Genomic DNA, 27,095 nt, shown 5'->3' on the forward strand with positions numbered 1-27,095 from the left:
ATGCTTTGGCCTAACAATTACTTTGTAGATGATGAACTTTTTGACTCACCAAAACATTCAGATGGCTGAACCATAAAGAATGCAACATGTGCAGTCACAGCACAGCAACATCTCACTTGTCTTCATGTCATCTTTGGCCAATCAAGCCTCCATGACCGCCGGTGAAGCTTTGGTTCCTGGTTCACTCGATCCTCTTACTGACCAGGCACCAGAGACCCACCACAACAGGGACCAACCTTGGCCTTTGGGGCATCTTTCCAAGAGTCCCTTTCGCTTTCGCCTGCTTTGCTCATATGAGACAAGACCCCTTTCCCCAAGGAAGGCATCCTCTACCGTGGTAGGGTCATGTCATACGTATCATTTGCTCGAAGCCGGTAGGGGTCTTTTCTAATGTTTTAGAAGGGTACAAATTGTGTGCGATATGTCGCGGGGGAAGTCGCGACGGTGGTCGTTTCCGGTGGCAGTGTTTTTGTGCGGAAATGCGTCCGGCCGGCTGATCCAACGACCATCCGCGGGCCGTCCGAGACGACGCGTGGCGCACGTCGACTGGCGGAATCCCAGTGGGGCCGTGGCGTGGAGCAGTTGGAAAACGCGTTGCGGTCGGGAGGGTATCCGATTGGCGGGTCCCACTTGTGATGTTTGGCTGATGTCGCGTTTGGGCGTCTCTGAGGCTGAGAGGGGGGGGGGGGGGGGCGGGGGGGGTTCTTTTTGTGGGTCTCTGTCGTCGGGGTGTGGAAAGGGCGTCAAGATATCACCAGCGAAGGGAGCTCAGAAGAAGCAGACGATGAAAACCCTTCGAGTGGGTGTCCAAAGGAACAAAAGAACTCTCTCTCTCTCTCTCTCTCTCTCTCGATCATCAACTGTACCTTCAAATGCAACTGATGAGGAGAAGCTTTGGAATTGTTCGCCAAGTTAAGCACTAGGCAATAAAATATACACAACCATGTGCGCAAAAGCCATCAGCATTCTTCACTACCGAGAATAAGGATGACAACACTTTTGTCTCATCTTTGAGATCAGGTTGTTTAATGCAAGTGGAGCCATAGAAGATGACACTGCAGCAATTAAGAGATGGGTTTTCGATATCTGCATTTATATCTCAAGGAGATCAGCTTTAGCGTACTTTCATGCAATTCAATACTCCTCCAAAGTTTGGCTTCTGTTCAAAGCTGTGCCTGCACACCTTTGCATGATTAAAAGTTTCATCAGGTGATGGCCACAAGGCGTGTACGCATTCCTGTAGTTTATGATCCATTCGTCGGCTTCAGGATTAGAATACTTGCGACGAATGGAGTGTGTGGTTGGAGCCTCTTTTATCCTCATTATAGTAGTCACAAGAATCTTTGGAATGGATCACACGTCAGTGGTGGAGGATCTTGCAATGCCTTCTTTATTCCATATGGAAATTGCAGTGAGAGTTTATGCGCAAGTGATTCCTCCGTAGAGAACAAACTTATATGCTGCGATACTTTTTACTTTCCGTAAGAGACGATGTCTCAGGGCTAATGTATATATATGTTATGTTGATTGCTTAGCTTCATCTCATGCCTTAATGGTTCACATGCTTCATCTTTAAGCTCCATTGATTAGATGCATTTGTCCTAATATTATTAATCTAGTGTACTGCTACATCCAGGAAAGTCCTCGGGAGTGATTTGCTCAACCCTAGAAATCAGGTAATCATGTTCTTCTTTCATAGCCATGCAAATTAGCGTAATCACGGAGGGATGAAATGGCCTCTCAAGTTTGGCATACCATTAGGACATTTCTTGGTCGTGGCTTGACATGAGTGGCAAATAGACACAAGAAACAGAGAATAGCAAGAAGACAAACTCTTGTAGGGCCACAGCAGGATTGATTTATATAGCTGTTTCCATTACCCATTGCAAGTTGCAAATATGGACCATTTTTCTCTTTCTATGATTGCATTGTCTTTCCAATGAGGTTTTCTAGTACTTGATCTTTGTTATTAATCTTCTTTTTCTATAATAAGCAGCACTCATGCTTACACAGGTGCTTAGCTGTTAGATGAGAATGCACATGTCTTACTGTATTTTATGTTTGTGGTAGCTTGGAGAAGGAGAACATCTTAAATGCACAACAAATCCTGCATATTAATCTTGTAAGCAAATATGAGCCCAAGTTTTTGAAGTTATCTGTGGATTAATCTGATCTTCCCATTTCCTCACTGATGCAATGTATAGATGCAAGAATACAAAGAGTTCAAATATCTTAGATCAGAAGGGATGAAAGGCACAAATAAGCATACATGAAAGCAAATTATTCTGAACATCAAACATAACCCAAGCTTTGATGCTCAACCAACATGTATCATAGGAAACTTGGACTGGGCTCACATGGAAAAATCACCAAAGACAATGATGATTCATAATATGACTGCAATCAGATGATTGCCTGCTCACCTTTGTTTTCATATTCATTATTAGTTCAGCATGATTTGAGGTTAGGAATGGGTTCTGGGATTCATCCATGGAATGACTTTTATTGTAGACTCAAATGTGTTCCACTAAATAAGCATTGCATATGATGAGGATGGGGATTCCAATGCCACCACTGTGAAGTTTCTATCTGGACAAATCTAGACTCAGTCATCCCATTTGTTATTACCCAATCCTTATTCCTAATCACTATCTAACACCTGTTCTTCAATCTCTAAATCCATCCCTACCATTGGCTTTGGGTTATGTTTTGTACTATGGTCATCATTTTTACATTGGAGTTAGTAGTAACAGCTGAAGTGAGACTACTACTGTCAAGTTGTCGACTTGAGCACTGAAATATTTCCCTGTTCCTTTACGAATGAGTCATGTAAACCATCCACTTGGCCAGTTTCATTTATCCCAGATCCATTTTCTGTTGCCCAGATATGTCGAGTCTCTTTAAAGGTTCTCTTCCAAAAGATGGAGTGCAAAAAGGCAGACTCTTCAGAGCATAAGCATCATCATAGTATTAAACTTAATTTGCTACAGATTGCTGCCCAGAGGACATGATTTGTTCAGTCAGAGAGGTGTGATGGGCTTAATTAAGCTAAAGTTAACAGCAGTCTTATAAATTAGTGTTAATCTTTGTTTGTTTTCGATGTGACACTAATCAAGGATGTTATAATCTTTCTTACTTAACAGATCCTATTATGATACCGGTGAGATTTAGTCCAATAGTGGCTCCATGATGCGCTCTCTAGCTTTATCTACTTATAGTCTTCTTCTACTTGTTTCTCATCGTATCACGATCTAATCTGATGAGATAATTGGTTTATTAATTATGTTAAGCATGAATCATCGGTTCAAAATACTTAAACTAAAATTAATCAAGATGTTACATGTATCAACTTAGCCCTACTTACTAGATAATGATATTAAACATATTTATTAAGCTTAAAATATTGAGTCAAAATACTTAGGTCTATTATAATAAGATTTAAAATTTATTGAAGCCTTCGCTTCACGATCGAAATGAAATGATGATCTTTTTGACTTCTAATCGTGATTATGTTGACTTTTTTCCCCCTTCCACATCTCCTGATGGACGACTTAGTGACCTCTTTTCCCAACCCAAGCTTTTCTGTCCACTATGCGTGCACGGGGGGCAGATGCGGACGTCGAGATACCAGTAGCATTCGGCCAAACTCAACTATGTCAATCTTACCTTGTCAAAGTTCTCTCATGACACGAGAGACGTGCGTGCATTTCTTGCAAACAAGTCACGTTTTTGTTTCCAGGACTGATCACTTTCAGCCAATGCCTGTCTTAGTTCATGAGATCTTCTTTGTAAGGTGGAAAGCTGGTGGACGAAGCAGGCGATGAACACCCAACAAAAGTGATTAGTTCATGGAAGCGAATGCATGTCTCCATGCACAGCCCTAGTGTTGGCCGGCAAGTGATTCTGGATGCTCCACATAAGCTTCTCCTATCCATTTGTCGGCCACATGTCGGCCTTCGATAAGACAAACGGTCCTACTTTCTCATTGACATCTCTTCTCCCTTCATCGGGCAGCCACCGAATGGATTTGTTTCCCCGAACAAACACCTCTCCTCACCGACGGAATGTGCAACACTGTCAATCAACAGAATGATGATAAGACCGTAAGGCATCTGTTCTTCATCTGATCTCTTAGGTATATATGTTGTCCTCTCTTTTGTCCATCTGTCATCCATTACGATGACTGGTTGATGTTCGCATGATCTGCTTAGAGAAACCTTCACGCTCGTTCCGACTGTATCTTTTAGAAAGAGATCGCCGTGACTGTGGAAGCAGTATTCATTTAGAAGATTGACATCCTACAACCATGCAGATTCCTTATCTCTACTCTTTTCATTTTTGCTCAAGGAATTCAGATCTTGATGGGAAGATTTATATCAGATGACAATTGGACACTGCAAGTCCCTTCGCGAGAAGGCAGTATATATTCGTAACTGGCAGTAATTAAAGCTTGTCAAACTGATGGAGCAATCAAAGGAACTCAAAGTTGTCAATGATCAATTCATTACCTGAAATGTCTGCCTCGAAGATCTAAAAGACAGCCATGGAAGTTGAATCTGCACATACACATGAAATGATGTGGAAGGAGTCGGTAATCCATATTTATCTTGTCAACCAAGGAGTTTCCTTAAATTAATTCTAATCCATCAAAGTCAGCTTATTATTCTCAGATTTCCTTCCGACATCATCGCATACTATTCTCTACATGATTTATGTTGATTTCTTTCTGATTATTTGTGTATTTATTTTTATAGATTTCTTTCATAAGATCAGAATCACAACTGTTTAAGTGAAGTGAATCATCCAGATAAAGAAATAACAAGATGTGATCTAAATATAATTATGTGGAACCTTCATCATCCCCTAACTTGTTGGAACCATAGACAGAAAGTCCAGTGTTAATAGTAAGAATGAGTAGATATTCTATGTGAATCCAATCTCATATACTGTTGACTTCGTATCAGTTGTAAACCCTTTGCACCGATCACATCTCATGTGGTGAGTTTTAGACTGTCTTCCACTTGTTATTCTTAATCATTTAAAGATATGCATCCACGAAAAGGTGCAAATGGAAAGTCTTGTGAGAGAAGGTGCGACGAGGAGAGAGAAGGGGGAATGTAAGAGATTAATAGCTGTGTGGGTTTCTTTGAAAGGCATTATCTCTCTCCCTCTCTCTCTCTCTCTATTCCCTTGCCATCTTTTTCGGTAACTCCATTTAAACTATGAGATCAGTCCGTCCTTCCAAACTAGGGAGATAGCATTCAATCTCTTGCCATGCATGCCTTCTCACTTTCTCTTTATATTCATCAGGAGAAGAAGGAATTCTCCCAGTAGTCCAATCGTTCATCTTGTAGATCTCTCATGGACGTCGGCCCTTCGGAGAACTCGGGCGTCATGGAAGAGGAGGAGGAGGAGGAGGAAGGAGACAGTACGCAGCAGCTGATACGGAAAGACGAGTCGAAGACCAACTTCTTATTGGATTTGGGTCTGTCGGCCAACGATGGATCGTCGTCTTCATCGCCCCTGCTCGAGCTCAACCTCATCGGTTCGCTCGGCTGGTCGAATTCCGAGCCGCCGCCACCGGAGGAGGCGGCGTCGCCGGAGTCGGAGCCACGGGTGTTCTCCTGCAACTACTGCAAGAGGAAGTTCTATAGTTCGCAGGCGCTCGGCGGGCATCAGAACGCGCACAAGCGCGAGCGCAACCTCGCTAAGCGCGGCGGCCTGGGGCTCGGTGATCATGCCGCTGTCGGTTACAGGCTTTCGGAAAGCATGGGGAACCTGCCCCTGCACGGGTCATACGCCGGCGGGCCGCTCGGCATGCAGGTGCACTCCATGATCCATAAGCCATACATTGGAACAGCCGCTGGTTTGATGTACGGGCGGCATGGGTGGCTGCGGTCTCCGATAGCCAACTCTCAGCCAGCCATAGGGCGGTTGTTGACGGAAGAGTTCTACGGCGGAGGAAGAGCACAGCCGGCGGCCAAGTTCGAGGAGGCGATAGTAGCAGCAGCAGCGGTGGGTGGGAAGCACTGGGTTGGCGGCGGCGGCGGTGGTGGAGGAGGTGGTGGTAACCACTTGAATCCTAGACAGGAGGAGTTGCCTAAGCTTGACTTGTCCCTTAAACTCTAGAGCAGCAGTTGACTTGACTGTATAGCTTTCTAATGCTTTGATTCTAATTTCTCTCTCAAAAACAATTTGCACACTGTGCTGCTTCATGTTCAGTAAACTCTTTCTACTTTCTTCTGACTTTTGATTTTTGTATAGAATATAATTGGTTGCTTTTAAATTGATTTTTTTCTTAATTTGGGTGTTCTTTATAGTTATATTGGATTAAGAACAAAACTGGAGGGGGTGAATTTTGAAGGAGACAATTTATGATGCTTTGATAGGAAGTAACTGATGCCACATCCAGAAAATTTATAACTGGAATGCCATTAACCATTTTATTTTTCTCCATTAATCACTCCACATTCTGCTGTTATCAGATCAATATATGACTTTTAGGGTTGGATTAAGTTCTAAGTTTGGCTTCACTGATTGATTTAGTCATTTAGGGATTACATATCATGTTTTTTCTTTTAATGTTTGAGGGGAATTTAATTACATGCATAGCCAAATCTCATATATTAAGGCATGCATATGAGTGATGTTAGTTTTTATTCTACTTTCTCTCTCTCTCTCTCTCTCTCTCTCTCTCTCTCATCTTGCAATATTCTGTTTCCAATAGTTTCAGATGTGGATTCCTTTTGTTGGCAAGATTTGTTTGATGCAGCAATTGTGGAATTAGATCTCAAAGAACCAAACAATACTTTGCTGCAAAGGACTATAATAATAAGAACAATACTGTTGAGGATTATAATGTTTAATGCCATAAACAAGACTAGTGCAGGAACTGTTGGCATCTTCCAACTCTGCTATGTCATGTCAATATCAAACAAATGTTAGCCGCTTGTGTATGCCTATGACTTCCTGTTAGCCATTCTCTTCAGCAAGAATGCAGAGTCGTTATTTTTCTTCCAAGAACTGGGAAGACATGGTCAAACAGAGATTGTATAGCAGTAAGGTGGTAATTCCCTGAGTCTTGAAGAGATGATCCTTTTGGACAAGACTGGCAGATAACATATCCTAATCTATTGACTCTAGCAAAAGCAAACAAATCACACGAGTAGGCATCAATCATCTGATGGGACAGGAAGAAACTAAGAAGCTTCATGTAGTAGCATTGAATTGGTCAGCACATGATATTATCTGGATGAGCTATTATCTGCTCATTCATATCTACCCCTCAAAATTAATACAGGATTTAGTATATAATCTGCTCATTCATTCAATCTGAGTGTACATCAAACTAGAAGAGATGGTTTGTATAAAGAGGTACAAATTCTCTTCACATTATTCTACTGCTGCCATAGTCCACAAAGCATTCTGGATCTATAACTGATGAGGTATTCAGAAAAAAAGAATGCATATACTTGGCTTTGTTCTCTGTCTTTACTTGTCAAAAGTTCTTTGACAAGTGAGTGTCCTTCACATGAATCTTGGTTCCCTAAGCACAATGAATTTCTCTTCACATAATCTCTCAAAGAAACAGTGCTCAAGAGTTGAAGATGTTAAACCCATTATATAGGTCTGGAATACAGCAGTTGATTCAAGAATGCTGATCACAGAAGATCACAAAATGGTACTGATATGTATAATAAGGGTTTCCATCATGCAGTTCAAGAATTTCAAGTAACTCAAATTTCCTTTGCATTTTCTGGAGAAAAAAAAAAGTCCTGATACTTTATAAGCAAGCCATACTATTTTATCTTCGGTGACAAAACCACCCTGCGTTGATTTCTTTCACCCAAAATAAAACAGATCTTCTATGAGGGGTTCATTTCATCTCAATTCTACCAGTGACTAAATTCATTTAAAAGTTATACACGATGCTCGCTTATGCAAGTGAACAGAAAAAAAATATAAGGGCATCAACAAGAGAAAAGTGTAGCCTTCGGTGCTACTAACAAGCTTGCTAAGGTGATTGTCATACTTTGTGTGATTAGTGAGCAGAAGATTTTTGATTCACACATGATAATGGCTCGGTGACTCTCAACGTACCCCCGAGTTCAGTAGGAACGAGAGGAATGAGAGAGTGAAGCACATCAGTTATCAGTGGCCTGTAACTTGGTTCTCGCTGCACACACAGTACAGCTACAGCGGCAACCTGCACCATGACATGACATTCATGAGCAACGAACCGAGCGGAGAGCGATAGGGTTTAGCTAGAGAACAAACTTGATATAGGTGTTTCAGATCCATTTTGTTCCTGATCACTGGATCAACTATATTCGGAAGCCTTGATCTGTCAGTGAGCTGAGGCATAGCCTGAAGACAGAAGCTATTGTTAAAATGTTGATTACTTGCTCAAGATATATACACAAGAAAGTATCGATATTTGTGTAATAATTTAAGCTGAGGAACCATACCCACGTGACAAGTGATTGGCATTGCGATGGTGCAGTTTTCTCAACCGGCTTTCTACCCATCAGAAGCTCCAGCAAAACAACTCCAAACGCATAAACATCACTCTTCTCGGTGAGCTTACCTGAAAAATCAGAGTTAATTGTGCTACAGATAGCTGGGCTGTTTCATGTCTTTTAATTGTATATAGTACCATGTTGACTGTAAAATATCAATATTCAAGTTTACAGATAAATTAGCAGAGGTAGAGAGGTATGCTGACACAAAAATGGAAAATATCACATACCATCCAATAGATACTCTGGGGCTACATAGCCGACAGTGCCTGAAAGCTTTATGCCACCTTTGTTATGGTTCCCGACAGTCACCGCAAGGCCAAAATCTGAAATCTGTATCCAAAAGGAATTCATTTGATCAATGACATTTTATTTAGTCAACAACAATATGTCATTGATCGAGTTATGCCACGTGAACCTTTGCATTGAAGTCTGAATCCAGAAGAATATTGGAGCACTTAAGATCCCTATGAATCACTGGAGGGTTGCAGTGCTCATGAAGATATTCTAATCCTCTGTTTGACACCATTGCAGGAAAAAGAGAAGGGTTCAGAAATAGATAGATGCAAGAAGTAATTGAATATCGTTGTGTCATCACAAGATACCTTGCTATATCAAGGGCAATTTTTACTCGCATATGCCATGTTAAAGCTGATCCATGAGTTGGTCCTGCAATAGTATAAACACCGAAATTAAATTAGAGCTTCAGATTTTATGGTCATGATATAAATAACTCAGGATGAGATAGGATATAGCTGTACCATGAAGTTGTGCTTCCAGAGATCCTTTTTGCATCAATTCATATACAAGAAACCGAGCATCCTCATGCACACAATAACCAAGAAGAGATACTATGTTCGGATGACAAATTCTTCTAAGCAAATCCAGCTCATTCTGGCAACACAGAAAGCAAATATTAAAAGCTAGAACTTTTCGCCAAAACAAGAACCAGAACCGAGAAGGAGGTTCTCACCTCGAATTCTCTTTCGCAATCCTGTCCCCCACCAGATAATCTCTTCACTGCAGCAAAGACTTCACCATCGAAGCAAGCTTTATAAACAAAACTGAATCCACCTTCCCCCAAGATATTACTCTCGCTGAATTTGTTTGTTGCCAACTCTAACGATTCATAGTCAATCACACTCATCAGTTCTTTCTTTGACACCTTCGAGGAATTGAACTTGCCCAAAATTGGTCCAAATGGTGTCCCTCTACCAGCATCTGCATCGTCCAAAGTTCAGAACACCAGCAGCAATTAGATAGTGATTCTATCAGAGACCAGTACCGCTACAGAACCTGAGCTTTCAATGTCCTCTGAATTAAGAGTTTTGCGGCTCCTTTGCCAAAAAATCCAGGCACAAACTGTTGACGATACGATCGCTACCACCGCAACAGAGGCAAGGATGATTGCCACGATCAGTTCCTTGTGGTAATGGTGATGTTGAATCCGTACGATGATTTGCATGGCTGCTGTCAAAAGGTTAGCATTACCAACATATGGGATTCCATTCCACAGAAGGAGGATGATACATGATGAAACCAATGGAAAACGATCCTCATAAAAATCAAATCTTGGAAAGAACATAAAAAAACTAAGTAAAATAACTTCATTACACATTTTCTTTAGAGATCAGAAGACCGAAAAGAAACCTCGACCTCAAAAAAGCAACAACTTTTCTGTAGTATCAGCTAAACCGATGGATCGAAACGAGAAAAGAAGCAATTTTGTCTATTTAGTCCTTCAAATATAGAACTAGAAAGAAATGATCAGAAGTAGCACCTGCAGGAGGCGGTGTGAGAGACGACGGAGACAGAGAGATAGACCGGTTCCAAGAGGATGCATTGGGGGAAGGAAAGGGGGAAGCCATGAATGGCATTTGGGCATCGATGAGCGCAGCCAAGAGAAAGAAGCCGAGGATCCAAATGGGACAAGGAAGAGGAAGAGGTGATGGCCTCCTCATGTTTCCTCCCACTGATCAAGGAAAAAGGATAGCGAGCAAAGGCCTCAGGAGATCTCCAGAGGCACAGGGGAGGATGGAAAGGGACCAAACCAAGGAAGCAAGCACGGAATCCAAATACCGAGCAATGGCAACAACCCACACTGCTCTCTGAAATCAACACCAACAAACGCAACAGGATAAAAAAACAACCCTTCCACTTTGGTAAATCTTGGTAGGATTTTGGGATCCCCCAACAGATCTTTTCCAGATTAATTTAATTTTATTTTCCTTGGCTTAAATGAGTGGGAGAAAGCGACAGTGGCTAATGGAGAACGGGAGAACCCTTTTGATCTTGGCGTGGGGGCAGACAAGGACTCAATCATGTGGCGGTTGCCAGAAAAGTAGAAGGCAGATAGATTGAGATAGACAGAGAGAGGGCAGCATTTTACATGCTGGATAACATCTTGACCGATTCGATTTGCATCCTTCGTCGTCTACTGGTCGAGTAGTACAGTATGTGTGAATGGTTGATGTCTCAACCGGGATCCAATGAGCTCATCATCATCCCTCCGGTACATCATAGTTGCACGACTCTTGCAGCACTCCCCCGACCTGGTTGTCATAGTAATTATTAATTTCATTAAATTGAGGGGATATAATTTGAAGTCCAAAAAACCAAAAAACCGTTTGGGATTAAAGCTGGTGCTTATTTTAGGGGGCGAATAAATGGAATATATTTCCCATTAATTATTATATCATACTTGACTATTACTTCTTTCTTTTTTCCTTCTTCCCAATATATACATACATGAAACGGATTAAATGGGCCAATTGATCCCGACGCATCAAATTCATTACGGAAAATACGGCCACGTAAGTAAAGCATAATAATGATAACAATAATTAGGAAGTGGCCTAACCCGAGGTAGCGTCGAGATGGGGCCCTAAGATTATTCCAAATCGTTTACCGTACGCCTTGGTTTGATGTCGATGCCATTAAGTTGGCCGACATGGCAGACATGGTGATAATATTTACGTTTAGGCCACATGGACACACCTTTACCCCCGGCCAATGGCAGTGAACCACGATAGCAGAAGAGTACAGAGTGTGCTCCACCATGACCGTAAGCTTTCGATTTCAATGATGGTGGGGTTCGTGTACTTGGTGATAATATTTACGTTTAGTGCTTGCAACTGGAATTACCTGCAGACAATAATTGCAGGCAAAAATAGTTGGTCAGATAATATGAATTCAACTGCTTTTATTCGCAATGGCAGGTTAGTCTTCTTACATGTGCAGGAGGGCACGGTACGAGATGCTGCATCTGCGTGGACACAGCAGTCACTTCAGCGGTCGAGGCGATCGCCTGCATCTGTCGTGCGATCACGTCCTGCTTCGATACAGCTCCTCATGATCCAACCATGAGGCAGCTGCTGCATGATTGTGACTACGGACAACACACAGTATGAGGACAGAAGATTAGGTAATGTTTCATCGTCCCGTCATTACCCAGATGGCGACGCTCATTGTGCACTCACGTGCAGGTTAAGGTCTGCAACTGGCGGGTCAGCTGTTGAATCGAAGGGGCCGGCAGTCGGCATCCTGTTTTCAGCAAAAATCTTGTGAGATGTTCAAGCAGGGTGAAACCGAAAGAAAGAATTAAGGGTTTCCATGGCAACTGGCCTGGTTTCAACACAAATGACCGCGTTGCCTTGAGTGTATCATTCTGGGGGGGTGCGGTGCAGATCAGCAAAGACGAAGAACCACTGACCATCTCTGCAACAATGACAACCTGTAGCATTATGGAGGGAGAAATTTAGCATTCAATGGCAGTAAAAAAAGCATCAAGTATGATGTCAAGTTGAATCAGTTTAATAATCTCAACTGGAACGCCAATAAAATCCACATCAACGTTTCATAAGAAAAAACACTGACACTAGCAATACAAGTCAACTGACAATTGGGCACAGACCTGCACTGTGTTTCTTAATGGCAACGTGGATCCAGTTCCTCGGTATGGCACCACATTCATTCAACTATGTCTTGCTCCACAATTTCATCAATGACCCCAGTTGCAGCAGTAGACAAAGGTGACGCTTGTTAGGGCAGAAATTTCAATATACCTTCAGAGCCCATGGTCAGAAGTAATTGCAATTCCAAGCCAAGGGTCTAGCTCCTCCACTGTTCTCCTTTTTCACTGCATCTCTTAAAAACTGCAATATTAGTCATTTATTCAATAATTAGATCAAATACATGAAACTCAGTCCAACTGAAATTCTTGGTATAATAGACATTCTTTTTTCCTAATTGAGTTCACACTAATTGTGCGTTGATTATGTGACAGAAAACAAAATGTTCAAAGGGAAGTAACATAACCCTCAAAAATATTCAACTTGTATGCCTCCACGATGGATCTGCATCTCAGTAAATGATGGCGTACATCGACAGTCCACAAGTAATATTTCCACATCTTCATATTTATGAACCACTTTGTTAAAATCCAACCACTCATCTTGTTACACAATCCACAGCTGTATCAACCATGATTCTTTATATAGTAGTGGTTGAATATATCTTACATCTCTTTCTCCTCTAGGAATCTTCAAGAGGTTCTTCACTATGCTACAGATTTGACTGGTTCCATTATAATGGTCATAGCAGCTACTGTCGTCTACTGAGAATCAGAAATCAAACAGTTGGTTTGAACAGAGAAAAGAGCTTCTAAAGAGGTTGGCAAGAAATACCTAGAGTTTCTGCAAAAAAAGACAAGCTTACGTGACCAAACTTTCAATTATGAAGGCTCATCGAGACGGCACATACAAAGCTACACAGTCAGCCTATATAGAAGACACTCCCAAAATAAGATTGCAATAGAATGTGAAGGTACATATAGTAGCTGCATACCTATCAAATATTTTGTGATGATTGATAGAACACTAGAACCATTACCCACACATGGCCCGGACAACAGTCAATTCAAAGACAACTAAGATAAATACAGCTGACAATTATTTTCTCCATGATCTAGAGTATAGCTGATGACAGTTGGATCATGTTACAAGTACTTGCCACAATCCAAGTCTCTATACTTCTTGATCCAATTGAAGTTCATGCAGATACTCCTTCTCACTTGAACATGATCAATGGACTGTTCCAGATGTACAACAGCAATTCTCAACCAAGGATCATTTAGGAAAGCATGTAATTCATGCATTTTCCGAACATGCCCCTCAACGTAAACAAGTGCATCTAACACTATCATTATATCGAAGATTTGGGAATACACACTAGATAGAGGGGTACCTGAGGTTAAAAAAGGTGGCACAGTAAGAAACCACAGATCTCACTGAGTAAAGACCTGTTCATGGGTTGGGTCTGGTTTGGGCTAGATCCATATCAAGAAAAATTATACATCGCTAGACTAGACTTGGTCCAGAATATCAGGACCTTTTATATCATGACCAAGAACAGTCATATATTGTTTTTTATTAAACCCAGGTACCTTGACTATTTCTATTTGAAAGATCCTCAAAATCAATCCCAAGGCACTAAAGTTTACATACACAAACCTTAAATCACAACACCCATCTAAACATTCTAACAAGAGCAAACCTCTCACCCCTGAATACCAAGTAGATTCCTACAACCCATGGCTTCTTAATTCGGTTTAGAAGTGTCTCAAAAAAAAAAAGTTTTTTTTTTCTTGTTTTAGTTTGAGACTTCGGGGTCTGAGTTGTTTGTATCATTTTGAGCGTGGAAAAAAAAATGATCCGTTTAATTTCCTAAAACAAAGTCTTGGTTACGTAAAAACCATGACTTCAACTCGAAAGATGGAAAATAGCTGGAGTACCAAGAACCTACGAATTCCAAATTGAGAAGCTCAGTTACATGAAAACCATGACATGAAACTCAATAAATGGAATTTTAACCACACACAGCTCAAATACCAAGAAGCTTTCTTCTCCAAGTTGAGAAGAGATCAGAATCAACGAAATAAATTGGGAGAACACAGCAATAACAAAACCTCGACGCAATTGAGCAACCCAGACCAAATTCACCCACGGATCCTAATCTTTGCCAAAAGGTTAGGGCAAACAACCTACAGAAAGAAAGCACCTTGAGGGGAATGGTGTGCGGGGTGGACTCATCGATTGAGCCAGAGGACCATGTGGGTGCCGAGCTCGAGATCCACAACGTACGTGACGACCTCCGCCACCATCCTTGTTCTGGATCTTTCCGCCTGCCGTGGACGCATTCTTTCTCCGCTTTCTTACGTCTGGAGCTCGATGTTTCTCGCTAGGGTTTAGGATTAGAATCAGGATTTTGGTATGCGGTGGCGACAAGAGAGCCGAGCTCGGATGGCGTTGATAACGCAGGCGGTGTAACGCAAACCGAAACGTCGCGGCAGACCGACATAATACCGACAAATTACATGCACGCCACACACACTAATAAAACCCATCAAAATATTTATTGAATTTATCGATTTTTTTATTATTTTCAAGTTGCACGAATCAATAGTTTTATTTCATATTATTTATGAAATCAAAATATTATTAGTTTCTCACTGTAGAAGGGTCGTGCTAAAGCTGACGTGGTTGCGTTCTTGGACACAAAAAAGAAAGTCAACCCACGCAAAATGAACACGTCGAAACAAAATATAATCCGAAGCAGAAGCCGAGCACACTTACGTACCTGCGTCCATGCCCATGCATGCACGAGAAGCCATGGCGGCGGACTGCTTGCCTGACCTTTGTGTTCTTCGATCTGCCGTGGATAGTTTTAGCGGTCGATCCTACAGCCATCAGAATGAAGCTTCTGAAAGAGACAAGAGAGTGCTCTGCCATGGATAAAAAAGAAGAAGAAGAAGAAGAAGAAGAAGCTCCTGACGAGGAGTATCCTGTTTAAAACACAGTACAAGTTGAGCTCTGGAGGAGGAAGAAGGAAGACGGCAAGAGTCTGATGCTAATAGCAGAGGGGGCGCACCAGACGCACACAGCGTGGCACGACCGGAATCGTTGACTGTGGTCGTACCAGGCGGTGCGAGTCTCGTGCCACCTCTCCAAAGACTTTCTCCTCCGTTCGTCTCAGGACTCTCCGTCATAGGAATAGGCAATGATCACAAAGCGAGACAAGACAACCCAGGCTGATCTCCAGAGCTTATCGTCTCATGCTATTTCAACTTCACCGTATTCCTCCGTACCAGCCCATGTCCATCCTCGATCTCCAACTCTTTTCCCCTCTGCTACTAAGAGGGAGTGGAGGAAGAAGTATATTTATCAAGGCATGCATGGAACAGGACGATCCCTTGTGATCAGATCACGATACAGACTGCGTGAACGTACATGTCGGCCGGGCGGCGCCTTTTTGGCCTGGAGAACGACCGAAGCCCGCGTCTCGCCCGCCGCGTGGCCGTGTCTGGCCTTGACACGGACGGAGCTGAATCTGCAACATGTACAGGTGAATCGGCACGGTGCGAGGGGCCAAACGACGTGGCCGTGGCGGAGGTCGGAGATAAGTGGGAACGAGAGACGCGACGACAAGTTGGAAGTAGATGAGCACCCAAGCTCTGCAGTCTTGGGCGGGGCTTGACACGCGCCAACGTGCATGCATTTGCGTGTCTGTGGTGAGCGCATGCTCGAGCAACACGTCCCCATCTGTCACCCCTTGCCATTATCATCTTCGAGGCGGCTTGATTCTAGGCGCACGGCTGCTCCTTGCATCTGCTCGTTCCAAGGAGAACGACAGTCCAAGTAGAACACACCGGTCGGTCAAAAACGAGTGAAGGGTTTTGGATTCCTCGAGACCAAAGATGGGTACACCCAAAACGGAGGCTGGAAGTCTCGACCTGAATCTTTTTGAAGTTTGTGAGATTACATTTGAGATCATAGTGTTTTCGTATGAGTATATACTTGAAGGGATGTGTTTGTGAGGCTTTGGGTATAGGAGATGAGGTTTCTTGGCATGGATTTTTGCCACTGTCTGTGTGTGTATCTCTGACTTCATCCACTCGCCATTTTTAAGCTGGTTTGTCTTCTTCTCTCACTCGAAAGAGCCAGATGTGTGAGCGGCTGCTTCATCTCCTCGACCTCCTCGCAAGGGCACTCCCCTAATAAAAACGTCTATTGTTGATAGAGAGGTATTAGATTTCAAATAAATCCTTCTCTGTCAAATAATTTATCTTTACTTTATGTTGACCGTATTTGCAAAAGCCAAAAAAGAAAAAGAAAATTTGAATCGAACAAACGGTGGCAGGAAATATCATCAAATTGAACCGAACCGAACCGAACAAGAGTCGCCCGTTTCGACTCACTCGACGATTGAATTCGACCGGTTCATTACCACGCCCTTTGTCACTTCCCCGTCGCCTCAGTAACGAGTGGGTCCAGCCCAACCCAATCCCAATCCCAATCGTAGCCTAACCCAATTTGTATTATATATATAAATATGCTCTCGTGGCACAGCCAATGCGGCCATATGCTCTGCTTCTTTTTCTCTTCTCTTTTGTCAGAGCTTCTCATCCTCCCAACCATCTCCCTCTATTTCTCAACTCCTCTTCCTCCACGGTAGGGGTTTGGTTCTTCCAGGCTTCCATGGCTGTTCCCACTGCTGCTGCGGGCGACGCTGACGAGTGGATCCACGACGCCTGCCTCCACCCTCATCTCGTGGCTGCCGTCCTCCTCAGCTTTCGCCGACGGAGCCGGCTTGACTCGGAGACGGAGTGCGACGAGAAGCCGTCGACGTCCGCGACACCTGTGCCGACGGCGTTGCTGGAATGGGGAAGGAAGAGGTCGCGGATGATGAGGCTCCCCAGAACCCTCTCGTGGACGATGGGGGAGGAGGAAGAAGTTGCCGCGGCGGCGGCGAAGAGAAAGGGGAAGAGGAGGGCGAGCCCGCAGTCGCCCCTGGAGGGATACAGCAGCGCGTCGGCGAGCGGCGGCGACGATGGTGCGAGGGCCCCGGGATCTGCCTGCCTTGCCGCCGCCACGCCGGATGACCGGCTCACCAAGGTGACCCCTCACCCACTTTTTCCGCTGCTGCTTCACCCTTTTCTTCTTCCACCATATGACTAAAATACCCCCAGATCGAATCCAAAGTTTCTCCCCGCTTTCTCCTCTGAATTCGATCACAATTCATCTCGTTTTTTCCTTTTTCTTCTTCGGATGAACTTTGTCAAAGGATTTAATTGGTTTAATAATTAAAATTACCGTTTTAATTTCGAAGAATTTTTTGGAGGATTTTTCTTCCCAGGATTCAATCAGTTCGAGGGAGACTCCCGCGTATTGACCCCTCCTTTGGAAGGGGCGTTTTCGTCATTTCGGACGATGCGAGGGATGCCCACAGAAGAGTTAAAAGAATGGGTTGATAAGAAGACCATCCCGTTTGCTGCCCGTCTCACTCACTTGACCTGCGATTGATAACTCTCACGCATTTTAACGTGTCGCGTGTGGTGTGGGTACTGATAAGAATAACACCGTGTCCCTCGGATCCATTTTGAACGGCCCAGATGCATTTCTCTCCCCTCGTTACAGCATCTAACCCAGTTGTGCGCCTCTTTTGCGGCAGGTGGTCGGCAACCCACGGGCACCGTCGGTTTCATCGATCCCTGCTTCGAGCTCCATCCAACGGCCACCGTCGAAGAAAATGGTAAGCCCCCGAACATGGACTTGTCGGCATGCCCCTTTAATTTTACTTATTACTATTAAATGGCGTGGGGTTTTGTTTGGGTTTGGTGAGCAGACGAAGCCGGAGCTGCAGGCGGTAGAGAGAACGCTGCTGGAAGAGAGAGCGAAGCTTCATAAGGTTATATTTATTTCCCTTTTTCTTGTGGCCTCCTTCCTCGACCTTCACAGGTTATGTTATCTCAGTCTCGTAACACATGATGCAGGAGATGGAAGACCTGCGGAGAGCTGTGGAGGTGCTGAGGGCGGACAATTGCAAGATGCAGGTGACCACCAACCACCCGTGCCTTCCTTCTTTTGGTGCTTTTCCCCAGCTGCCTGCTCTCTCTCAGACTGGTAGATGTGCCGTCCGATGTCGTGTCATTTCTCAACACGTCGGAGCGTAGACTTGTGCTGTCTTGCCTCTGGCTGCGGGCCCATGGCCGCCTGCCGACCAATGAGAAGGCGGACTAGCATGTGGCTGGACCGTGAGAGGTTGAACCCGGTTCAAGCTGTTTGAGACCTGCAGTGAGTCTGCAGACCGCAGGCTTCGTGAGCATGCCCGGCTGAACCCGTCACTGACAGAATAGTAATTGCGAGGTAGTTGCCGTGCAGGTCCGTCCGTGGGAATTCTTTGGTGGATCAGGTCTGGTCCACCGCGGCATCCGTGAACCTTACCCAGCTAAAGGACGAGGAAAACATGGAAACTCCGTAGAAATGCATCTGGGTATTTGCATTTGTGCTATTAAGGAAGGCATAACTATTCCTACTCCCCATGGAGCTGCGTTTAGCATGCCATACCTGCATCTGCCCTAAACTGCATGCGCCGTGTACATAAAACATCGTGGTGCATTTATGCGCTTATCCTTGCTATGGTGCACTCGGCACCATCATGCGGTAATGCACAACGGGTCCCACCTGGATACCACGACCGGCCGCGTTGGCTGGTGCATGTATATAAATATATATCCCATCATATGCTTGCACACCGGGGGGAAAACAACATGAACTTGTCTGACAGTAAGCAGCAGGCCAAATCCATTATAAATTTACTTGTAGCTAAATTTACTTGGTTTAAAGAATAGGTTGGCGTTTTCCTTGCTAAATAGGTTGCTTGACTTGGGGCATAACATTAAGCATTCAGTTATATGATCGTTTTGCACCTTGTTTCATGGTGTTTGCATTTGCAAACATGTGTCTCGAAATATCATTGCCTTGTTCCAAGATTGGTGTGTATTTCTTGGAAATTTAGATTCTAGAGTTAGTGAGCTGCTGCTGTATTAGATTCATATGTGTTCATTGTCAGTTGGCCTTTAGCTGGTTTTGTTAGAGGGGGAGATGTTGACAGAAAGTAGTTAATGATATATTAGCTATGCAGTTTGTGCACTCATACTCGTATGTGTGAATGATGTCTACGATCTCAATTCCATCTCTTGTCAATATAGAAATTGATTAATTGTCCTCACCTAGATATCTGTCTAATATATTCATTAACTTGAATACCGTTTTGAACATGAAATGCATTTAAGGTGCAAAATCTGATCAGTTAATGTTGACCTTATTGAACGGTCCTATTATGAACCATGATAATTACATAGAGCTCACCTGATGTTTTGAGAATGTTTTAAGAGGTTGCTTAAGATTTTCTTCCGATAATTCTGTTATTGATGATTTCAGAATGGGGATTAAAAATATTTATTTTATTTTGTCATTTGTTGTTTGTTCTCGGAGACAGATCTGGTGGTCATTACTTTTAACTCATTTGAACATCTACAATCACTGGATGGTTTTAAGGCTGAGTGTACAAGTGACAACCAAGAGATTAAACCTCATAATTTGTTGATCACCCATAACTTCTCATGTGTTATGCCTGGTTGTTCTTTTGCCCTTTACATCTCTTGCGAGCTACATGGGTACTAGATTTAGAACATTCTGATTTTAATTGATTATTGTGCTTGGTCCTACAAGGGTTCTTTATGTTGATGATTACTAGCTGCAACAGGTTACACTTGTTAAACTCTAATGGTTGAATTATTTACTTGCTCCTTCATGGTACAAGGAATATTAGTTGATTGTCATAGTATGATACTTCTGGTCTTCCCGACTAACATATAAGCGAATGAACTTAATGACTTTTGTGGATAATTGTATTGTAAGTTCTTATACAAATTTGTTTCTTTGTAATAAGTAAAGTAAACAATGACATGAAAAATTGCACAAAGACACAATTAGACCAATATGTGCTTTTAGGCCTACAGCTAGGTTGCTGTATCTGAGTTTCTTGTCATTTCTATGTCCTCCAGAAAGTTGGCCGTTATTTACTAACCATGACAGAAGTAAGAAATAGAATGCTTGAATATAGTATTTCATGAGAGTTTTGATCTGGCCAAAAGTGTTTTATGCAAAAGATTGTACATCTTCTGGCATTTTTGCTTGAAAACATAAATAAGCAGTATTTGAGTAAGTTGGGAAAATTTATCCTGTGCTTTCATGGAAAGACGAGATCAGCATTTTGTCCTTTCAATTTTGTATTGGAAGTAAATCGATTAGTTGAAAGATGTATGTCTAATTCTTCATCAGTCATATGGTTTGATATTTCCCCTGAAGACTAATTCTTTGGAGGCTCAAAACGTGACCCATCATTCCCTTAGACCTCTGAATGAGCCTGAAGCCTTGTGATAGTGAGGCTGTGATAGTGTCATTTCTTGAGTCTTGGTGACAGTGTTCTCAACTAAGCTTACCCATTATCATGCAGTTCTAAGCTGCTCATACTTTAGCTGTCAAAATATATTTCAAGAATTAATACTTCTTTGGTTGATTTGCTTCATCATTCTCGCAGATGCACTTGGAGTCGCCAAAGATACCAGTTAAGGTTCACGTGGTTCTTGAAGATGTCCAATTCCCTGGAATATGCCAGCACATCACTCCATCTTCGCTCCCTGGCCGCAAAGATTGCTTAATGATACCAGACCTCAATGATCCATTGCCAGATTGTTGAGTCTCCAGACTGTTGTGCTGAAGTATCAAGAAAGGCAAAACTTCTTCCTTTGTGAATGATCAACCCAAACTCTAGAAGGTAACTGGTGACAAGTGGAAGGTGGGTTTCATGAAGCATTGCATCTCTAACCACAGTTCTGTCTAATATATTAGGGAGAACCCAAAGGGAGCTCCACAGATACTTAGAGAATATGGATTCACTGATTATTTGCTACTTCAAGAATTTACACGAGTGTGATGCTTTATTCTTCTCCAAGATGAAATGGTATTTGTTTGTTAGCTTCTGAGATTGCAAAGTGATTCTGTTCTGCATGGCACCCATTTGGCACTAAATTCTTGTGATCTCATTGAAGCCTTTTGTTTGAAGACACAAGATTCTCACTGGATATCATTAATTGATGAGGTTATGAATACTAGAACACTGTCAATTTGCAGGTGATGGACTTGGAATTAGTAATTGCCTCTAGGCTGCTTTGCAGGTGCACAAGATCTTGGAGGAAAAAATTGACATCAAACACTCATCAATGCTTATCTGCAGTTACAGGGGTTTCTATAGATCATTAGATCATGCATTGATGACAAAATCCATCGTGTTGAAAGAGAGACATTAGACCAAACAATCTCCAACCATGGAAACCTCTTGAAGACACTCCTGTTCCCATGGTGGCAGCATCTTAATAAGCACTCGTAATGATCCCATCATACAGGAAAACATCACCATTTGGAGTGAAAGCTCGAGACACTATTATTGAGACGCAATCAATGTTGGCAAGTTGTCATGCCATTGCAGAGGCTTCCAAGATTGTTCCTTGACGGAAGATGATCGCAAGTGAATAGAAAGGTGGGCAGGTAGATGATAAGAAGATGAAGAGCAAGACCAATGGGTTCGTATGTGTTGACGGCCAATGACATAAATATGCAGAAATTAATAAAGCTTTCATCGGTCATCACATCATGAAATATAGTAATTTTCTATTTTCCTTTTATTTATTTATTTATTCATCAGGAGTGGTGGCAGGATGATGGACGGGGAAGAGCCTATCCCACAAAAACCAACGGTCTAGAATTCCCCAGAGACAACTTTAGAAACCCGGTCGTTCCAGAGAGATCGAGAGAGAGCGAGAGAGAGACAGGGAGAGAAGTCGAGTGTGATGACGGGCCTGATGGCCATCTCCTCCCCAACCCTCTGTTCTTCCCAACTTCACTCCTCCCTCCGTGGCTTCCGTCCTCCTCCCCACCCTCTCTGGCTCCGTGCCCGCCCTTCTGTCCCTGGTCTCCGCTCTTCCCGCGGTCTTCGTGTTTCCGCTACCGCCGCACTCTCCGTCGAGCAGGTAAGCCTCGTCTTGATTCCCAAATAGGCTTCTCCTTTCTCTTCAATAAACCTTATCGAGAATGCCGGTTGCTATTGTGGGCGCTTCGGGCTTACATCAACATCCATCGAGTGGAAAGCAGAGTTTTTCGGCACGCTTCTTTGCCGAATCTCGCTGGTTGGTCCACTCGTTTCTGTAGAATTATGTCGAATTATCGATTTCCTCTGAGTGACCTTCCATGATCAGAAGAGAGATGGTGTGGTGGTTGCACAGGTTTATTGACCTCTGGTAGAGCGCTTGTTATGTTGTAGTGAGATCTAATGTGCCTTTGGTGGCTTTTGCTGATAGCTTTTGACTTGTGCTTCGTGATTATGTTACAAATTGGTTGTGATATTAGGGTTTATTTGCCAATGTCTATAGAACCAATCAATTCCAAGAAGTAATTTTTGTCACTCTGCGAAAAATTAAACGAATCACAGTGATAGGAAAGTGATCTTAATGATAAGCTACTTCTGTGGTGATCTTTTCTTCTTCCTGAGCTAACTTTGGTTGTCTGCATAACTACAAACGAACCTAAATCCTTCTACTCTTATGGGGCATGTTGTTACTAATTAACTATACTTTTATTTTACATGCTGCCATATCATTGTATTTTTCATTCTTTATGTGATCGTTTGACTTTTCGTGAAATGCTGGATGTACTTTCTGAAGGGATTGCTTTACAGGAGACTCGAGTTCAGCACAATGATTCAATGGACCTCCAGTTGCTTGCATGCCCAATTTGCTATGAACCATTAATAAGAAAAGGACCTGCAGGTTTAAACGTGTAAGTACAGTTTTACATGCCATGAGATAGAAATACTTGGTTATTTACTTGGGTTAATTATTTTTTGTTCTTGTAATTGCTGCAGGCCATCCATATACAGGTCCGGATTTAAGTGTCCGAAATGCAATAAGTCATTCACAAGTAAAGATGTTTACTTGGATCTAACTATCACTTCAGGAACAACAGAGTACAGCGAGTTCAAGCCTGCTAGGACTGAGTTGTTTAGGTATATTAGTACCTAGTTCACCTATGTGTTATGCATTGACTTGTGTGTGATGGTATTCAATATAATCACTTGATTTTGTTATCTTCTTTGTCTCAAGGGTATTTATGAAATTTTTAAGCATTCACACAAAAGAGACTGACATGGATGACAGGACAATGAATGATTTCTGAAGATATTTTATTCATAATGAAATCAAGAGTTCAAATTGTGGTATGCTTCATTTGTGAAACACCCATATATGCAAAGGTCTATTATGACAGTTAAGACATCAATTTAAATAAACACAACAACTGGATTATTGACCTTTTGCTATTGGCCTGTGGATATATGCTTAAGTGTTCTCCATAAGCATCACTGCAGCATGGTAAATAGCTAGTGGCACAACTACCATTACCGAAGATTTATTCAAGATGGCTTAAATCTGAGATTCTAAAGGTTAAGTTTTTTGTTTCTGAAGGAACCCCTGCATTTTGTTGACAATGAGATGAGCATTACAATATCTTTCTTTTGGAAATCAGATTAAGAGTCCATCTTCCTACAAGCCAAACTAGCTTCCGCTGATGTTTCAACCAAACATGCTCCACTAGCAAATTTTATCGAAGCTTGTCAACTTTGATTTTTTTGACTTAATATATATTTAAAAAATCATATCTAAAGCATATATACTTCATGGCTTGATATGTATCATGTTTTCTTGTCTTCTTAACATTAGGAGTCCACTTGTTTCATTTCTTTATGAAAGAGGATGGCGTCAAAACTTCAACCGAAGTGGTTTTCCAGGTCTTGATGAAGAGGTATACTCCTCACCTTTTTTCACTTTCCTATTGTTTCATATCCTACTCCAAGATTCCATCTTATGAGTCTCACCTCTGCATTGTTTATTTTATGAAGGCTATATTTAAAAAGAAAGACTAACATTCTTGCTTCAGTTGCACTGTGTTCATGATGATGTGCATACACCAATAATGAACCACTATGTCATCATGGTAGAGGTCTTTCCAAGTGTTAATTGATGAATTGCAGGTATATTGTTTACTTGGCAGTTCAACATGGCTCAAGAATACTTCAAGCCTGTTGCAGGCGGTTTGCTTGTAGATGTTAGCTGTGGGAGTGGCTTGTTTTCAAGAAAATTTGCAAAATCTGGATCTTTTTCTGCTGTTGTCGCACTAGATTTTTCTGAGAATATGCTTCGTCAATGCTATGAGTTCATCAAGCAAGATGATACTCTAATAACAACGTAAGTATCTTCCTGATCATGTCACTTGGTGTTTTCACTTCAGAAATTATTTTATTGTGTTAACTTTTTGGTCATGGTTTTTAAGGAAGTTGATTCTAATCATTTTGTATCATTTTGAGCTTACTTCTGGGATAATGAATTTGCTTGACAATTTATAGAAACCTTGCTCTTGTAAGGGCGGATGTATCAAGGCTTCCCTTTGCATCAGGTTCTATTGATGCCGTTCATGCTGGTGCAGCTTTGCATTGCTGGCCTTCACCTTCCAATGCGGTAATCATACAATTTTCTTGCTATAGTCCAATGATATTTATGGAACTTGCTCCTTTAAGCTACAAAGACTTCTTCTGTTTCCTTTTGTGCAAAGAAAATATAAATTTCTTGGATGTGATTTTCTTATGAACAGGTGACATAAATTCTGAACTTTTGTGTCAAAGATATAGCATTATAGTTTACGTGAGTGGCTTCTCATGGGTGGTAGTTTCCTGGTGGTTTGGTTGCCAGTCAAGACATGAGCATCATTTGTAGATTCTTAGATGACTTCCTTCTGAAAGTAACATGTCCATTTATATCAATCTTAAGTATCATGACAAGAGTTGGTAATATATTATGTACCTTAACCTCACAATTAATAGAACCACTAAAAGTTTACAAAAGCAACAAACCTGACACATCTAAAGAAACACTGTTGAATATCATGCTCGCCCTTGTTGCATATTTGGAAGATTAGCAAAAACTCATCACCACTTGTCTAAACCAAGTACTGCACAGGCTTGCTGTGGCACCCATGCTAGATGACATGTATCATGCCGTGGAACCATCATATTCGTCTATCATGAATCTGAGGTTTGCTGATACCACATTTTACTGGGCATGTTCCCCACAGACTTCCTGCAGCGAAGATGTGTCAATCGGAAAATACCATACTTGCATATTACTGGTTCTAAGGTGTCCCATCAAACTACAAACTTTAGTTTAAAACTGAAACAAAATCTAAACTTCTCTAGTTTTAAGCATTCTCATACTTTTATCATAGTCTATGTAGATGGCACCTTTTCTTAAATCCTGCAACGTAACATCATGCAGGTGTCTTGGGTCTACAGAAAACTGTCACATTAAATGTGTGAGAGATTTTTCTCTCTTCCCACACTCTTCTCATTTTGATGGAGAATTAAGTTAGGTCAATCATGGTGATCATGTTAAATGTCAAATATTTGCCACATGAACTGAAGGGTATTTTTACATGACATTCATTTTAATGTGCCTTCTGAAGAAGTTAATTATGTGCTCTAATCACAGTAAGATGTGATTTAGCTCAACTAAGATTTGCAACTCCTGAATATTGTAGTAGGCCTTCACCCTAATTGAAGTACAAATATGTAATATCTGTCTCTTTTACCTTGATAAAATTTTCATTCTTATAGGAAACTCACCTTTGTGTGGAGCTAGCTCCCAAACCATTTGAACATGCAACCCCTGCTTCTATTTTGGAATAAATCTCTTTGGTTTACTTTTCATTAATCATTACAAGATACTTATTTTGATCATACTCCACCAGGTTGCTGAGATAAGTCGGGTTTTAAGAAGTGGTGGTGTCTTTGTCGCAACAACGTTTCTGGTATCTCCTCTGAATACTCCATTACCTTTAGAAGCATTTCGGTCTCTAAGACAGGTAATTAATTTTACACTCACACCATCTCTCATTCTAGTTGCTACTAGCAGGATCTAGCTGACACTTCTCGATATTTTTTCAGTCATTCGGCCAAGTGACCAACAGCTACAACTACTTCACCGAGAACGAAATCGAAGACTTGTGCAGATCCTGTGGCCTCGTCAATTATACAAGCACAGTGCGGCGGTCCTTTATCATGTTTTCTGCACAGAAACCATAACATCAGTGTTGTGATTCTGCCACTCCTCAGAAGATTTGTTCACAAGTAATACCAATGCTAGAGAAGAAATATACAGATACTATCTGCAGAAAAAGGAGTCCTCACCATCTAATGTTGTATATTTATAGAGAAGTTCTGTATGGAACTCATGGAATTATCTGTGTATCACTAACTTATGTTACAGACATCATCTTCAAATGTTGCATGGATATTATAGTCTTCAAATGTGCCAACTTCATTCCTTGTAAATTTAGTGTGGTTTTACATATCTATCTTTGCAAAGTTTGGAATTAGCATATTTACCCTTGTAAATTTTGATATAGCATATATAAATTAAAATTAATTTGGCAGGGACAAATAGAAGAATCACAAACTTTGGAGGAAACAGATCTAATTTTGCCTAAATTCAAAAAAAGTGGATTAAAGAGAATAAAATAATCCAAGTTACGTGCCATCCTCTATTTCCATATCCTTCTTTTCTAAGAACGT

At 41.9% G+C, this 27,095-nt stretch overlaps 4 protein-coding genes across 11 annotated transcripts; 3 read left to right on the forward strand and 1 right to left on the reverse strand.

Moving 5' to 3' along the window:
• The first annotated feature begins 4,345 nt into the window (after positions 1 to 4,345).
• On the forward strand, positions 4,346 to 6,298 carry LOC135630889 (zinc finger protein 1-like). Its single transcript, XM_065138171.1, has one exon. It carries the CDS (start codon positions 5,362 to 5,364, stop codon positions 6,127 to 6,129), a length of 768 nt encoding a protein of 255 aa, XP_064994243.1. The 5' UTR covers positions 4,346 to 5,361; the 3' UTR covers positions 6,130 to 6,298.
• Positions 6,299 to 7,671: 1,373 nt separating this feature from the next.
• On the reverse strand, positions 7,672 to 14,851 carry LOC103972436 (probable receptor-like protein kinase At1g80640). Of its 8 annotated transcripts, none has more exons than XM_065137787.1 (15): positions 14,577 to 14,851; positions 12,433 to 12,657; positions 12,144 to 12,252; positions 11,752 to 12,062; positions 11,380 to 11,663; positions 10,300 to 11,071; positions 9,816 to 9,989; positions 9,493 to 9,740; positions 9,281 to 9,413; positions 9,125 to 9,188; positions 8,938 to 9,034; positions 8,750 to 8,852; positions 8,469 to 8,587; positions 8,278 to 8,367; positions 7,672 to 8,206 (listed from the first exon to the last, which is right to left on the reverse strand). In XM_065137787.1, exons 6-15 carry the CDS (start codon positions 10,478 to 10,480, stop codon positions 8,042 to 8,044), a joined length of 1,374 nt encoding a protein of 457 aa, XP_064993859.1. In that variant the 5' UTR covers positions 10,481 to 11,071; positions 11,380 to 11,663; positions 11,752 to 12,062; positions 12,144 to 12,252; positions 12,433 to 12,657; positions 14,577 to 14,851; the 3' UTR covers positions 7,672 to 8,041. The 8 variants fall into 8 exon arrangements, with proteins under 8 accessions (XP_064993859.1, XP_064993860.1, XP_064993861.1 ...); XM_065137788.1 differs by having other exon boundaries at positions 12,433 to 12,673; XM_065137789.1 differs by having other exon boundaries at positions 14,560 to 14,851.
• Positions 14,852 to 16,932: 2,081 nt separating this feature from the next.
• LOC135631679 (uncharacterized) lies at positions 16,933 to 21,397 on the forward strand. Its single transcript, XM_065139439.1, has 5 exons — positions 16,933 to 17,470; positions 18,027 to 18,107; positions 18,201 to 18,263; positions 18,349 to 18,408; positions 20,961 to 21,397. Exons 1-5 carry the CDS (start codon positions 17,054 to 17,056, stop codon positions 21,117 to 21,119), a joined length of 780 nt encoding a protein of 259 aa, XP_064995511.1. The 5' UTR covers positions 16,933 to 17,053; the 3' UTR covers positions 21,120 to 21,397.
• An 882-nt stretch (positions 21,398 to 22,279) lies between these two features.
• Positions 22,280 to 26,872, forward strand: LOC135631680 (uncharacterized methyltransferase At2g41040, chloroplastic-like). Its single transcript, XM_065139440.1, has 8 exons — positions 22,280 to 22,449; positions 23,154 to 23,254; positions 23,340 to 23,480; positions 24,193 to 24,274; positions 24,524 to 24,717; positions 24,876 to 24,987; positions 26,273 to 26,386; positions 26,469 to 26,872. Exons 1-8 carry the CDS (start codon positions 22,282 to 22,284, stop codon positions 26,604 to 26,606), a joined length of 1,050 nt encoding a protein of 349 aa, XP_064995512.1. The 5' UTR covers positions 22,280 to 22,281; the 3' UTR covers positions 26,607 to 26,872.
• The last annotated feature ends 223 nt before the right edge of the window (positions 26,873 to 27,095 follow it).

This window comes from Musa acuminata, chromosome BXJ3-2, assembly GCF_036884655.1.
Source record: "Musa acuminata AAA Group cultivar baxijiao chromosome BXJ3-2, Cavendish_Baxijiao_AAA, whole genome shotgun sequence".
NCBI lineage: Eukaryota > Viridiplantae > Streptophyta > Magnoliopsida > Zingiberales > Musaceae > Musa > Musa acuminata.